This window comes from Plectropomus leopardus, chromosome 17, assembly GCF_026936395.1.
Source record: "Plectropomus leopardus strain MGB_pleo_1.0 chromosome 17, ASM2693639v1, whole genome shotgun sequence".
NCBI classification, from domain to species: Eukaryota; Metazoa; Chordata; class Actinopteri; order Perciformes; family Serranidae; genus Plectropomus; species Plectropomus leopardus.
In genome coordinates this window covers 19,619,065-19,636,396 of record NC_142192.1, presented here as the reverse complement: position 1 = coordinate 19,636,396, position 17,332 = coordinate 19,619,065, and the positions used below count along the sequence as shown (strand labels likewise).

At 38.7% G+C, this 17,332-nt stretch overlaps 1 protein-coding gene across 1 annotated transcript in view; it reads right to left on the bottom strand.

Moving 5' to 3' along the window:
• Positions 1–272: 272 nt before the first annotated feature.
• The window catches only part of phf14 (PHD finger protein 14), a 90,501-nt gene continuing 73,441 nt past the window's right edge, over positions 273–17,332 (bottom strand). Inside the window, exon 18 of the mRNA XM_088090265.1 lies at positions 273–683. Coding sequence (XP_087946391.1) covers positions 660–683 — 24 coding nt within the window. The 3' untranslated portion in view covers positions 273–659. The remainder of the gene's footprint in view (positions 684–17,332) is intronic.

Genomic DNA, 17,332 nt, shown 5'->3' with positions numbered 1-17,332 from the left:
ACAGTTTTTTTTTTATAAGTGACAACGCTGGAAAGACGTGACATTAGTGGAAGCCGATGTACCCTCATCGTCCTATCGGAGTTTGGGTGGCAAAAGATGGACATTTCAACCATTTATCCATTGCTTTAACTGTCTGGTGTGTAGGATTTAGGTGCATTTACTGGCAGAAAAGGAATATTATATTCAGAATGACCTGAAAATATAAAAAGAAGTTTTATATAGTTTTTATATAGAAGTTTTATAGAAGAATTATCTTAGAATGAGGCGTTTATATTGTTCATACCTACATAAGGAGCAGGTCCTCTTCCATGGAGTCCGCCATCTACTGAATCCCAAAAGTAAGTAGCCCCTTGAGGCTGGCTCCAAAATAAAGCCAACCCCTATACAGGCCTGTGCTAAAATGTCCAACTTTACAGCAGAAGAAACGTGTTTACAGTCTGGTACAAAAATGATTTTGGTTTCTATAGCTATCTGAAACATTCATGACAATTGTACAGGGTGAATTTTTTTATAACTCACCTGTTTACATTTCATGAAGTCCCAAAGTTACGCATATTTAAGGACGTGGCCTCGTAAGTGACGGGTTGTCAGATCCACTCCTCGCTCCTCCACAGCTCCACTCACTCGTCCAAATATGGTCACTTCCAGCCTCGATGTCATCAGTCGAAGTGCAAAACTTGAGCCTTCAAAACAGGAGTCCAAAAAACAATAGGTGACATCAGAGTAGCTACTTCCATTATTTTTATAGTCTATGGATGCTACTAAATCGTACACAATGGACCTTTAGGACTTTTTTTGCAAGATTGCCAGAAAGTTTTCATTGACTTTAAATATACACTTAACACCTCAACACTTGGTGTTTGGTGGGAGGCGTGTCCTTTGAAATCATAGCTAGAGGGTTACTGTTTATTGTGCCATTAAACACCACACCAATTTGTACTACAGCAGCCGGGAATCACATTAGAGTATAATATCTAGAAGAAAATGTAATCTATCACTCACACACACAATCAATAGGGCTGCAGTAAACAATTATTTTCATTGTCAATTAGATTTTTTTTTCTCAAATAATCAATTAGTTGTTGTTGTCAATAAAATTCCAGAAAATTGCGAAAAATGTTGCACCCAAATTCATACATTGCTGCAAACATGTGACCAATACACCTGAGAGTAAACAAGAGAGACGCATGTTTGATACCATGCGAACTTTGATTTTAAGGTATGTCCTGTTTCTTTTCTTAAACAAAACCACAGTGACTTTACTTGCCTAAACCTAAACAGACACAACCATTTGACCTATACCACTGTAACTTTTATTGCCTAAACCTTCATAACTGTATGCTAATTATGTAACTATGTTAAGGACATAACGTCATTCATGGGGCATTAATTTGTATAATATTATACAAACTTTTGTGCTCGCATTTTCATAAAGCATCCTATGACCCGTTCTTTGAAAACACATTGAACACATTATGTTATGTTATTGTTATGCAACATACCTATTATAACCCAACCATTTTTTCTAAACCTAAGCAAGTGGTTTTGTTGTGCTTAAGAATGTGTCTGGCATTGCTTTGAGACTCTGAAGGGTGCGACGAAGCATCTGTTTTTGACGATCTGGAATGAAAACGGATTGCAACCGGAGTCATCACACTCGATGCCAACGCTCTTATGTTACACGTCATGGGTCTTTTGCTTCCAAAATCCCTGCATGCTATCTAAAATCACACATTGGGGCTGCATTATGCCAGCTCTCTTTGGCTCAGTTTAAAAAAGAAAAGTAAAAAAAAAAGTTTTGGGTGCTCTGTTTAAAAAGGCCTATTGTCTCCCTGATACCTGAAGCAACATGCCCTCACCACTTTAGCCCTGTCTTTGTTTTAATGCAGAGCTGTTTTAAGTCTGAATGTCCCCTTTGGCAAAAATCTGTGACAAAGGATTGCAAAATTTTAGCTGACTTTGTGGTTGCCTTCTTTTTTTGCATAGTGTTACTGCACTAACTTTTCTTTTAATATGCCTCAAATAAAAGGGGGTCTACCTACCATTTAGGCATTGTGTTCCTACAGCTGATCCACTTTCTACTGGATTCTTCAGCATTTGATTACATGACTGTATCATGGATAATGAATGCCATGAGGAAGTCATAGGTATGGCCCACTTTGGAACATGGAACAGGAAATGCTAAAATTCCCCACCTCCGTTAATAACAAAGCATATAGGGATGGTTATAGCATGGTATTATATGGGAATGCAGCCAGACAGACATGAACATACTCTAAAGTTTCATCCCCCTCCTATTTAAATGAGTTTATTCCCCATGTGGCCATAGCTCTGTGAACTGAGTCTAATGTGTCAAATCTGTCAAATATTCAGTACAATGCTGAAGGAAGCTTTTGTAATAGTGGAGGAGCCGGCGGCCAGCTCGGCATCTCTGGAGACGGTGGCCGGCAGAGTGGACGGACTGTCAGATTCAGCTCTTTTGTGTGTCCGTCTCGTCTCGTGGGCCCATTGTGGAGGCTGGACAGGCTGATCCCACCTCGAGAATCCAGCCGTCCTCCCTGCCTTGTATGCATGTCAGCCTTCCCCAATTCCCTGGGAGGGATTTCATCGCACCCCCCTCTCCCGCCCCTTTTCAAATCAGACGCCTTGAATGCTACACTGATCAAGGAAAAATAATCAACTGCCCTTTTGTTTTAGCAGCCGTTTCAACGGGATAAAATAAACGTATGGTAATGAAGCCTTATCGTGTGTGGTTCAGACGGTGGGTGTGATGTGATTTGCCTTCCAGTGGCGTGGAGCCGTCCAGCCGAGGCTCCCCGCTGCGAGCTAAGGCCTGCAGCCAGCTGACGGAGCTCCAGCACATTCTAATGCTGCTGCTTCTTCTTCCACTGTTTTGAAGCCCTATACAACTCCTACCAAGTTTACTAATATTACATGTTTTATGGATGTGGACAGTAACAACATGATAGCTATCAGTTCTATTCTAGGGTTTGAGGAAAACATTGTCTTTGCAGTTTTTAACCACAAGTAAAAGTAAATACAACACGATTTTAAGTAAGCCTGATATGAAGTAAGCAACCTCAGGTGCTGAAAAATAAAGCTAATTGCCAAAAACCGCAGTTCCTCTAATGGCCACTTGAGGCTGGCTCCAACAGTGAGTTAATCTCCACATTTCTAAAAAAAAGTGCCCAGTAAAAGTGCCCATTGTTACAGCAGAAATAAACATGTTTACAGCCTGGTACAAAAAAGGTATTGGTCTCTATATTTATACACTTATTTGATTATTATTAGGCTTAAAGTTATGCATAATTAAGGGCATTGCCACTTTGAGTTCCTACCATGGTGACAACATTGGTTAGGAAATTTAAGCATGGCATAACCTTAGATTTATATCATGCTGCTGTCATTATGTCAGTGCATTTTCAGTTCATGAAAGTTGATTGTAACATCTTCAGTGCCTAAACATAAGCTGTGTTCGAAACTGTCCCCTATCACATATATTAGATTAGATTCGATTAGTTTATTGTCATTGCACAATAGAAGTACATTACAACGAAAAGGAGTTGGCATCTAACCAGAGTGCAAATAAACAGTAAAGGTCACTTTATAGTGTAATGGCTTTTAATGCCGAACATGACACTGAAATTTTGGTCACCTGACGTCGACCTGAATTCAACCAAATATGAACGTCTAAAGACACTGATGGCGAGCTGGGTAAGCATTAGCATGAGCATTTTTACAGTTAACCATTGCTGTAAATGCACCGCGCTAACCATGCTACCTTCCCTTCAATTATGGTTACTTATGGCTCTAAAAATCCAAGATGGCGACAGTAAAATGCAAAACTCAGGGCTTCCAAAAGGAAGTCTACAAACCAATGGGTGACATCGTGGCTATGTCCACTATTTTATCAAGTGTATGTGATGAACACAGATACATTCCCTCCACCTGCTGTGTGTGCTGTATGTAAGGGCCAGTGTGGGTTGCGGCCCCTGAGTCACTCCTCGAAGGTGTGTGTTTGAGCGAGAGAGTGGGGTGATGACCCTGAGAAGGGCTTCATTTAAATGAAGCTGCTACACAATGTGAGATTACACTCCGGGGTGTGTGTAGGACACGCTCTGCTCATACAGAGCCAAACCAGCCGAGAAGATAAAGATGAGAAAACGCAGGAAAATTACAGCGCTCCTTGGTGCTATCACCCCACGGCAGAGCTGGAGGTGAGAGATAGAACTGTACTAAAAATGCTGGGCAAAGAAGAACGACCTTTCACAATATTATACACAGGCAGCAAGCTGAGCATCAGTATCTGTCCTCGGCACCATGCTCTGCTTAAATGGCTGTTTTTCCTCAATGTCAGCCCGCTGAGTTTTGCTGTAAAGACACCAACCAACAAAAATCAGCATCAAAACGGCTTCCTGAAATGTTATCAAAGTCATCATGTTTAGGAGATGTTTAAACTTTCCTTTTTTCCTCACAATGGCTTGAAGGGGCCCAAATAACACAGAATGCATAAACACATAAATGATGCAAATGACACATAAATGACTCTTTTTGCTCTGTACGGAGGGAAGTATCTGTCTCTTTAGCTGCTAAATGCTCCGCTATCTTAACCAGCTAGCCTCTAACTGTGTCTGACCAACACGTCACATATTGCCACTTTGTCAGTGGACTTCCACATCTTCATATTACGCTCTACGTATCCCTCTGCATTTGTATTTGATGTTCAGGGATGCTACCTTCGATGCAAATACTCTATGTGTATGTGGCCTGTGGGTATTCTGTTTAAACAAACTGAAAATATCCTGTATTACTAATTGTTAAGAGGACCTTAACACCCTGTTGTAGCTCGAGGATTTAGCCTAGCATATCTTTACGCTATTTTCTACTGATTTACACAAAATCTGAGGACTTGGAGGTGTGGAGCACAGGGCAACGTTACAGATTTTGGTTTGTTGATTTTCATTTAAAGAACGGCCATTGTAATGAAGGGGATAGTGGATGGTTTGTCACTTTGGCAAGATGCTTGCCAAGCTGCAAACCAAACCCTAACCCTAACCCAGGTGAGTTTTATTTATGCCTAAACATAACCACTCATTAACCACAGTGTTGTTAGAAAGGTGAAGTTTCAGCATATTGGCTACAAAATAACATACAAATGTAACAAATCTGTGGTTCACAGGAATCTACAATGCAAACATTTTTATGCCGATTGGATTGCTTGACTTTGGATATAATCGCCTCATCTCTGACTGCAAAATCAAGACAACTTTCTCATTTAAGTATTTTCTTGTGATTTCAAGAGATGCCTCAGTTAAGTAAAAACTCACAAAAATTAAAATGTGTTGAAGTCCAAAAGCGACATTTATTGCTGTGAGATTATAATGTGATTAAATATCAGCGGGGCAAAAATGTCAATATAGATAATCAGAGTGGAGCCTGTAGGTCTGGACACCTCATCATCAAACCCTCTGTATTGTGGACAGGCAGTGAAGTGTATTAGGCCTATATCACTTCAATCAGCCTAACATGATAGTCTCAGCTAATCAGTTAATACAATAATAGCTGGTGGCTGCACCTGGATCAGAGATCATACAGCAGCATGGTGGGAACCGTCAGCGTTCCACTAATTCAGTGATGAATCGGAGCAATTGTGTATTTTATGGCGGCTGAAATGAGCACTGTGGTTGGAGAGGAGCGCAGAGAGGAACAAACCGCTCATAAACAAGCCTTCAGTGACAGATCAGCCAATTCATGGAAATGAATAAACGCCCTTACCTCTACTTGTAAAACCGCCGGTGACCTTTAAATATGTGCAGAGCTGAAGATCGGGGCTCTGCCTCTGGAAGATTATTATAGATTCCTCAGCTTTCTTTTTTCTACGAGCTGCTTTATCTGCAGGCATGGAAAAGTTTTGCGCTTCAGTAGGTATTTTCTAGTACCTGCCATTTTTTAACACCACTGAACAGAGAGGGGTTTAAGGGCAACTATGATCAGATTTGGGAGGACTTTGAAATATTCAAGCAGTTACATGTAAATGACATACAGTATATTTTTGGAATCTTTTTAAGTCTATAAAAAGATGGAATGGCCTTTTATCATTAAGATCTGACACAGGGGGCCAAGGGAGAGTGGAGTTGTGATTGAGAAGAGATACTTCTTTAAAGAGGGTACTTCACACAAAATTAATTAAGAATGTTAGGTACTGAATGATACGACTAACTTTATTACTGTCACTTATGCATCCTAGTTTTATTGCTCACAAAGCTGAGTATAGCCACATGCTGTAAGGATGGTTCAGATTCATGGTCCAAATACAATACGATATGATGCGATACGATGCGATACGATACGATACGATACGATGCGATGCGATGCGATGCGATGCGATGCGATGCGATATGATACGATACGATACGATACGATACAATACGATATGATACGATACGATGCCATACGATACGATACGATACAATACAACACGATACGATACAGCACGACATGATTCGACAACATACGACACAATATGATACACTTTATTGTCTTTGTTGGAAAATTTGTCTTGGACTTAGATGCTGTGCCTATAAATGCCTTAACAGTTACAATAAAGTAAACTACACAGAAACAAAACTGCACCTGGTATTCATTCCCTCCTGTCACCGACATGGTGGTGTGTGCCAGACAAGTGAGCTGAGTTTTTAGATTTACAGTGAGGTTGCCATACCACACTGACATCCAAAATCTGACTAAGCTCTTTGAAACAGCCTGATGAATCCATGTGGTTTCAATGATCCACTGACCTTCTCTTTGGTGCCACATCCACTTTGGTGGCATATACAAGAATCCACCATGTCTTAATAAAAAGCAACCAATCAGAGTGTCTACAGTTTAGCCTAAATGGGCTCAGCTGCACATTTTCCTCCATCTCATAAACCATCCACCTCAGAGGACACTGCTGCTGAGCGCTGCAGACCAGCTCCTGCCATTCTTCTCAAACCTCCAAGGGCGTGCACATCATTGTCAATCACTGCTCGTGCACACATTTCACTGCGAACAACAGTGAAGAAGACACAGAAAAAGACTGACCGCTTTCACTTTCTCTTCACATTTTGTCTCATCTCATGTACTACTAATGTTACTGTTTGATCTGCAAACAAAGGCAATTCTTGTCCTGCACCTTAGCTCACTGAAAAACCCACAAGGGAAAATTGCAGTATCAGTTAGCTTTCTATCAAACAAATCACTGCCTGCCCACTCAAAGAATCAAAGAGTACAGGGGCATTTCTGAGGTATCCTCAAAGATAGTTTTCTTCCTTTAAATAATTAGTTCATCTAAAAATCTCTTTGGCAAGATTTTACTTCCAAAATAATGAATGTTGTGACTTCAGCTGCACTGCAAAAAAAGTCCACGTGAACACAACAAATACAGACATTGCCACGATTAACTGAGCACATTCATTCTCCTCACAGGATGAACCATCACCTGTTTTGTTACTTTAGCACCACCCTCTGGACAAACTCTGAACTTTACACCAGGCATATCACATACTACCCTGTCTACCCTCCATGATCTTTCCTCTGGTACCACTTTCAGGACAACTGTCCACTTTATACCAACTTTATACCAGGATATTTAATAATATGATAAAGCCTTTTGATTTTATTGACCACACAATCCTGCAGACCAGTAGACAAAAAAAAAAAAAAAAAAAGAATACGGCAACTTAAAAGTGCTTGTTTTCACTGGCATTTTCTTAAAACATAACACATATTCTGATAGTAAAATATGTTCCCATGCTACTATTTCAAACACAAAGTGCCCAGCATTAGACTGACAATCTTGTTAAGAACCATTACACAACCATATCTTTGTAATATGACAGATATGGTAAATTAATGTTACTCTAGAGTATGATATCCATAGCACTATAATTGCATCAGTTGTATGCTGGTTGTGTAAGGGAAGCCCTTAATGTAAACTGATAAAATCACAAAATATTTTAATTTGAACTTTGCTTTTATCTTTTAATTTGTTAAAACCAAAGCAAACAACTCTGTGCCAGTATTTGGCTTCAAAACCCTGCTAGTCCAACCTGAATGCAAACGCGCCAGTTTCATTAGACATTAAGTAGATTGGTGCATGTAATGTTGGACTACAGGAGATGAAAATTGCCATAAGTCAAAACCAGACTCATAAACAAGCAATGAGGGGGTTTGAGGCTGATGTGGACCCCCCGTCTCCTCAGGAGCCAATCAGGAGGTCTATTTTTAGAGGTTGTGAGCGAAGCACAGTTCGGGCAGCAGATGGTATTTGAGAGGAAGTTGGGTGCAATTTACAGTAAACAGATTTTTTATCCTTGGCAGGTCATGGAGAGAGCTACAACAGTATGGCGATTTAATAAGAGTACTCAAACAAACTCTGGCAGGACAAGACTTAAGTGAGATAGAGTAACCTCAGCGTCAGTCGGAAACAAGCCCCGAAGCCACCGACTTGTTTGCTCTGGCAATTTGTGTATCTTTGGATGCACAAGGTGCATTGAAAAAAAAAGCTCCACAGCCTGTTATGTTTTTTAAAGAGGAGATACAAGGAATATAACCTTCAAAGAGACACTGTGGAAGGACAGCTAATGATCTGGAATGACACAAAGGGAACATAATGACCAGACATTATTTGTCTGGAATTAAAAGAAATCCACGTCCACATGCTTATGTGAGTTTAAAAAAAAGTGAGGTGATGCATTAAATGTATACTTTATGAACCTAAATCTTTACTGACAAGTGCAATAAGGACTTGTATTATAGTGTTGGCAGAAAAGCGTTAATCCGGCTATGTTTTGGAACACCTCAGCCTCAGGTTTGTGAAATGAAACCACTGATCTCACTTAAATAATAATCACAAATTCAAATTTATGATCCAAGAAACCAAAATAAAAAGCACAAGAGGCTTTTAATATGTACCTTCTGAAGGCAACAACAAAGTACCATGGTGCCATGATGCACTGAACTGAATGAACTAATGGCAAACGTATAAACAATTATTTCCAAATGGTGGCTGCAATGCAACATCATGAGACTGGAAACTATGAGTAAGTCAAATCTAAAGTAATTTAACACAACTCTGAAGTTCGTATCAAGTAATACAAGACTGTGATGTTTGATTTTTCCATCCCCTCCTTAGAAAACAAGCAAAAAAGTATTATATCTGATGGATCTGTAACGCTTAACTAAGTCAGTCAAAAGAACATTAACTGGCAACAATTTGGCAATCAATTAATAGTTTAAGTCACTTATCAAGCAAACATGCCAAACATTTCCACGTCCCTCAGGTTCAAATCATAGATTGTATAAAATAATAGAAGCAACCATGGTGACATCACATATTGGATTGTGGGCTTCTGTTTTGAGATATCAAGTTTGACATTTTGGCCGTCGCCATCTTGGATTGTTGGAGTGACCACATTTGGAGGGAGAAGAGGGTAAAAATAACCCTAGCACTAGCTGCTAACTTCAGCATATTACATTTACAGCTATGATTAACTGTGATAATGCTAATGCTAATTTTTTGCTGGTGAAAAACAGGCTTAAAACCATTAAACAAAATGTACTTACTTAAAAAAATGAAAATCTGACTTCATAGAGGGTCTTTTAGTACATTAACAACAACAAAAACACTGGGCAAGACTTTTTAGTCAACCAAAACATTACAACTTTCATGAACTAAAAAAATCAAAGAAATAGCAAAAGGTTGGCCATGGCCATGCTTACGTTACTAAACCAACATTGTCGCCATGGTAGCGACTTGTCAACTGAAAGCACTGACATGTCACTCATAGTGGCCCCACCTTTAATTATGCATGACATAAAGCCTCAGTGCCGTTTAGGCTAAACAGGTGAGTTATTCACCCCCAGTGGTTGTCATAAAGGGGGCAATTAGGGAAAAGTTGGGGCTTTTAACATGGGAGTCAATGGGGACTGACAGGCATTTTTAGCCAGCCTTAAGTAGCCATTTGAAGAACTACAGTTTCTGGCACTTCCATGTTGGCTTCATTTTTCAGAATGGGAGGTTGCATTGTATGAATTTGCTCCTTTACATCACTGTAAACTGAATATCTCTGTGTTTTGAACAGCTGGTCAGCAGAACAAAACATTTAATGGTGTCACCAAGATGATTGATATCTATTTTTTTATTCATGTTTAGACTGACCCTTCAGCCAGCCCTCCCAAATCAATAAAGTTTATAGTTTTACCCTACTGTAGCAGACATGGTTGTTTGTTAGCGAACAGCAGCGTGTTTGGACAACATAGCATAAGGAAAGGCAACATGAGTGATGTGCACGCCCTTGGAGGTTTGAGAAGAATGGCAGGAACTGGTCTGCAGCGCTCAGCAGGAGTGTCCTCTGAAGTGGATGGTTTATTAGATGGAGGAAAATGTGCGGCTGACCCTCAGCCATGAGCCTCTGCCCCACCACACACACTCAGCTACACATTCATCAGTCAGATACGCTGAGTGTGTGTGTGTGTGTGTATAGTTTACCACTGACACATTACCTTCAGATGGTGAATTTACAGCTGTGATTAAACATGTTTCATTGAAAACAAAAATGGGTTTGAACACATCAGACTAACCACAGTGTTTTTCCCATAAAACAGAAGTAGAAATAGAGGAAACCTCCACTCGCAGCAACAGATAACACGAGCAGCATATAATTCTCCATCATCTTATCCACTCCTCTATAGGCTCTTTTACTGGTTGAGGTATTTTGGAGGCACTGTATGTGAGCTGATAATTTTCAGAAGGGAGACAATTCTCGGTTAAGGCTCACTGGTGGGTGATGTCTATGAATTACACCTTCCATAAAGCTGTAATAGGAAGGACAATCAGCAGCTTGTATCTGTGCAGCCTTGCAGGGTATTTACCTTTTTATGTGGGTGTAAATTTGATATGTGCCAAGGGCAAGCCTGTTTCCAGATGTCTTTCGTTTTTGTATTGACTCATAGGGGCACATTTGGTTAACCTTTTAAAAGCAGAGCAAATTGATGTGATTTTTTTAGAAACATAGGGAGATGGAAATTAGCAACTTAAGACATGAGCCAAAAATCAGCTAATTATTGGTAAAAGAAGTCACAATTAGCATTAAAAAATAAAAAAAAATAAGCAAAAAACAAAGAAGAAGAAGAATAAAAACAAACATAAAATTGAACTTTAAAAAGTGCTGAGAAATGTAATTCTTTCATGTAGTTTATTATATTTTTTTCTGTAAAATCATTTAAATATAAAATTGTTATACTTATAAATATATTTTGGGGGAACATTTTCCCTATATTTGGATAGTTTTGTAATTATCCTCCCCTAATTGATTTAAAACTATTTGTATTGTCATCTTTTACTAATTTCTTGCAATTTGTGGGACATTTCTTGTCAAGTTGGTCATTTCCTTTTTCCTATGTTTTTGAAAGAAATCAAACCAATTTGCTCAGTTTTCAAAGGGTCAAAAAGCTTGGGAAATTCATCTGCACACAGCACAGAAAACTTATATGAAAAGGGTTGAGAAGCAAAATCTAAATAAAATGATCACATTAATTTTATGTTGATTTTAAATATCTGAAGCAGGGTCTATAACCCTAATAGTCACCCCCCAAGATGAACATAAACAGATATTTTATTGCACCAACAACTCAGTAAGAGGGCATTATCATTATAAAACATGCAAAGAATATTTTTACATATGCAGTGGTTACATAATAAATATACTTCTCTTTGGCCCATTAAAATATACCGACCAAGGAAAAAAACTACAGAGTAAAAGTATGGAGCTGTCTGCCTAAAAGCTCTGATTGCACTTGTTGGATCTGTCATAACATCAGCAGGTGCATGAACAGACAGAATTATGAGCTGTTTGTCCAATGGAAAAAAGAATAGAGACAGGTGAACATCTATACAGGTCATATCCAACACAAGGTAGATGCACACATGGACAGGAAATTTTTGTGAAACTTTCATTATATTTTTGGAAATTTTGCATGCAATTGTGCAACTGTGATCTTATTTTCATGGGCCCTTCCTCACAGAGAGGATGTGCCAATCAATCATTGACTGAAGCAGTGAGCAGGCACATCTTTAATGAAGCATAAATCACTGCCTACCTTCTTTAGTGCTAGTAACAACATCTGTATAAACTGGCTTTAATTTTGCAAAAATAGTCTGCAATTCAGAGAAGCATTACAGACATTTGAGTCTGACATACATTAAATATCTAATAGGGCATACACATTAATCTACTTCTAAAGGTCAAAACTATGTTCCCTCAATTTCAGGTTATAAAATGTCATATCAGATTTACACTTATTTTCAGCACAAAGTGCAGTGCAATGTACAAAGCAATAAAACATATGACATTTTTAAAAAGTGTCTCCTAAAAGGAGAGGGCACTTAGAAAACGCTTAGTCAATTTTCTATCAATCATCAGACACGCACTGATAGCTACTTTCAGGGTGTTTCATTTGTTGTTAGTTTTTTTTTCAATCTTAAAGGCATACATAGGTTTTCATGCATTTTTTATTCCACACAGCAGGTCCACTTGGTCATCACTTGCTTTTCATGCACTTCTAACCAAGTCTGAACAGACAAACCAATCTGTCATTCAAAATTACCAAAAAATAACAGATTTATTGACATTACTTTAAGTGTGATTGGGTGGTTCTGTGGCAAAAACCAATGTAAAGAATTTAATTTGTTTTAGGCCATAACACACAATGGTGATATGAGTTGTGTTTAGTGCAAGGAAGCATAGATATTATAGGCTGGCAACATGTTCAGGTTTTTAGCTGTGTTATTCCAGCATTAAAAAAAAGTCAGATTTATTACCAGAAATATTTCTTTGCCAATGACGTTACCATAATAAGTAAACTGTCTTGTAGAGCCAAAGTCAATCACTGTGAATCTCCCAGAGGGACATATTTTATAAACACTGACATGAAAATAACATGACATGATATACACTGCTAACCAGTAGCAAACCTTCTTGATAACATTAAACTTTGAGAAAACCAAACACATCTATCTTGAGGCAAAAATGAAATAATAGCGGTGCCAGTGCCAAAATTTGCAGTTCCTCTAATAGCCACTTGAGGCTGGCTCCAAGACTGAGTAAGTCCCCATAGACCCCCATGTTAAAATGCCCAACTTTAGAGCAGTAATTACAATGTTTAAACTCTGGTACAAAAAAAATAGTTTGGTCTCTATAGCCAGTGGCGTTGCTTGCCATAGGTTATATAGGCAGCTACCTAGGGCACCATCCAGAGGGGGGAGCTAAAATTTTCCCCAGAAAAGAACTATAAATGAGTCATCACAGTCTGAACAACAGATGATGCGATTTTTGATGGGTAACGCCAAAGTTATTGTGGAGTCAAGTGGATGTCAGAGAAATTTATGTGGAGGGAATGGAAATGAAAAAAAATCAGTGTTAATTCTGCAGTAAGAGCATGCTACCTCTTAGCAACCTGGGGCCACAACTAACAGGTTGCATTGAGTTACAATGATATGCGTGGAAGCTCTATTCAGTAAAAATGAGTATTTTCGGCGAGTAATTTAAATAAATACAGCTGCTTGAAGGAGAAATTTGTTATTGTCACAGAAATATAAAATAGATATTAGAGAGGGAACTATGAAATATTTTATATGGTAAGAAGGCTTTTGAAGCAATTTCTCATGTGAAAAGTTATATTAAAGGTCGTGTCATAAATGTGTATCATTGAATTTGGGCTCATTCAAAGGCAGTACAATGAAGTGCTTAATTAGTCTTAAAACATTTCAGGTATTTTTCATAATGTTGATTTCTTGGATTTCCTGGCACAAAAGAAGATTTTTCAACAACAACAAAAATCAATAAACAAACATCAGTGTTGGTATAAGCTATCAGGGGGTGGGTGGAGGCTTGCCTAGAGCACCAAATGTGCTAGAATCAGCACCGTCTAGAGCTAATTTCCTTGTTTATGTAAACTGTAGGGGGGTTAAATTCTGATGTGAGTTGGGCTTCACACAAAAGAAGGTCAAGATAACTTTGGATACACCAAACTTTTCCCCATCTATTTAATCTTATTTCAGTTTTCATCGACATCTTATTGTTGGTTACGTTTTGAAAGGTCACCAACATACAAGGTCAAAATTGAAATCGACTTGGAACTTGATGCATACAGTTTGTCTTTTGTACTGCCAATGTCATTAAAAGTCCATTAACTTTAAGAATTGTTACTGTCCTGACGAACAAAAGCAGTGTTTTACTGTGTCTCTGTGGGTTGGTATTGATCCCTTATCAATATCAATGCCTCACTGAATATTTGGACCCTTGCTGACAATTGGGACATTGAGTCATCACCTTTGGTCTACCAGTTAAGGTTGCACTGCTCTGTAGAGACTTTTAGTGTGAAGCCAGCTTACATCAAATAAAGGCTCCTGCGTTATTGAGGCCGACACTTGATCGCATCATGAATGTGTGTCTGGAGGCTGAGAGGTTTTCCTCAGACACTCCTTTAAATAAATGTCTGCAAAGACAGTATATATTAGAATATACAGCACAGATACACGTCTGAGCTCTATGTGATTACACTGCACAGAACACACCGATGTACATGCACACTAGTCACACACACCGACAGCAGCAGGAGCAATACAGCAGCAGAGTTTGTCATTAAAGTATAGCCGGAAAAGGTCATCCAAACATCTTCACCACATGGTGATGTTATCTCAGGCATTATCCCCAGCAATTAAAACAGAGAACCACAGAATAAGAACACACTCAAATCGTCTGGTAAATGTCACCATGAAAGCAAATCTTACTTTGCTGCTGATGTAACTCACAGGCTACACGGCACAGAGTTAGCTGGGGTGAACTGTAGATGTCAGAACACAAATCTAGTGATTTGCAGCAGCGTGATCAAGCTGCTGGTACTTTTCTGCCTAAAAACATTGGACACAAAGTGCTATTAAAAATTTGATCTCCATCTTTGTTGCTAAGCACTCGTTGCTGTGGTTTCTGTAGCTCAATGTGTATGATTTGTGCTAGACTAAACAGGATTGATAAGGTACCCTGCTTCCAGTTTTGGATAGTGATGTCAGTTGGTCTTTTTGTCCATCACTTTGATCCAGCGCAAAATATCTCAATTAACTGCCATCTGGTTGCTAGGAAATGTGTTGTGGATATTCATGGTCTGGAGAGGATGATCCCTTATGCTTTTGGTGATCCCCTTTCATCTTCTTTGCAATACATTTTCTGAGCATGTCAGCGCTCCTAAAAGCATTTTAACTTTTTAACCATTTTAACTTTATTGACCCAGTGACCTATCATCTAACAACACCTTCAGGACAAACTTTTACTTTTAGCCTTCACTGAAAGTGAAATTATCGGTATGTTGTTAGTGCCAATGGACACATCTGTGCTGTGGGATGTAAAGAAAACAACAGTTTTAAGCAAGCCTTCAAACTTTTCCAAGTGTCCTTGGATTGAAACTAAAGCTTAAATTCAGAGACCTGTCCAGTGAGATTGGTGGGTCTTATTTTTTAAAAGTGAGGGCTGGATGTGCAAACCCTGTTTACCCTCTATGTTAGTGCATTTCTATGACTAGGAGGGACATAATCAGCAGTTGAATCAGCAGTACAAAAGCTGGACCACTGCATATCAAAATATCTTCTTCTTTGATAAGAAGTCAAAGCTACAAGTCTGTGGACACAGGACTAAGAATCTACAGCCATGCTAGAGGCTTTATGAGGCTGTAACTAAATGCTACATCGATCTCTTCACTAAAAAATAAGATATAATTAATCCTCCTTGATATGGTGATGCCAGAGGACAAACCCTGAACGGAAGTTCAATTTGATAATTGAGGGAAATGTACCCCTTATATTTTACTTATGTTTTTAATTAAGGGTTTTTCAAATTGAAAAGTTGTAAGAGGCTTTGGTTTTGCCTTCTCAAAAAAAATTGACGAATTAAACGATCTACCAGAGGCTTCCACAGTAAAATGAATGGCTCTGGTATTTTTCAGGGGTAAATTAAGCAGTAGCTGTTATTGGTATTTTAAACGATTCCTGTTTCATAGTGCTTCACCCTGCAGGATCCATGAACGCCTGTACAAAATTTTGTTGTGTTGATGTTGAGATATTCAGAGGATAAGTGAAAACTTCAACCTGCTAGTACTGCTAGATGACAATAAGTAAAGGGATTGCCAAAGTCTGATTGATCCTCTAGAGACAATGAATGTCTCAACTAAATCTCATGGAAATTCATCCAACATATTACAGTCTGAACCAAAGCGACTGACTGACCGACATACATTGCCATTTCTACAAGGAGAGACATTAACTGTGACTCCCACGGAGCATTTCAATAAGAAGCAACCAATGACTGTTTAAGTATGGACAATACATTTCCATGTCCCCCCACTCTACAAAAATAAAGCCAAAATGTTATGGATACCCCAGTCGCCATCTTGCACAAGTAATAATATTTGGAGCCGGAGTCTGTGCAATAGCAATACCTGCAGTATTGAGTGCCCCAAATACGCCCATCCAACCAATCACAAGCTGCACCACTGATTGGTCAGGGATAGAGCTACAGTATTATACAATGAGCGAACAAGAACAAAGACATACAACAAACAAACAAATAAATAAAGGATTTGGCACTAATATTATTTCAAGCCATGCAGTGGGACTGATAATGTCTTAACAACAATATTTTTATTGAACTGTTCATTTCACTACTATTAACCCTTTGAAACCTGAGACTGGCTTGATTTCTTTTGAAAACATGGAAAGAAGGCAACAAGCAATCAACAAGAAATGGCCCAAAATGAGCAAGAAATGAGTAAAAAAAAAATAGAAAAGAAAATTAGCTGAAAATAAATTAAAAAAAAAAGGTTTCAGAGATATAAATGCTATTAAAAGGCACCTGAACGAGGCACAAGAAAACTGATGATGATCGAGGTGTTAAAGGGTTGATAACGATACCATTACTTTGAAGTCATTCAGATTTCCTTGGTAGGATTGAGTCGCTGACGTAAAAGTGAATTCAAAGATTCTAGTGATACTACATAATGGAGATAAGTAATAAAAATGGGACATTTAGGAGGATATTATATGCAACCAAAGTCACAATCCAAATGTGTTAACGACTTATAAATGCATCTTAGGCACAGAATCTGTAAAACCGCTGCGATTGTAACAGTTTGCACAACAATGGCAGCAGCAGCATCATAAGCAGTGTGTGTTATTATGTGATGGCGAGGATGTAACATGGATGTGAAGACAGAACAAAGCGTTTCCTCTGTCGCTGAGAGC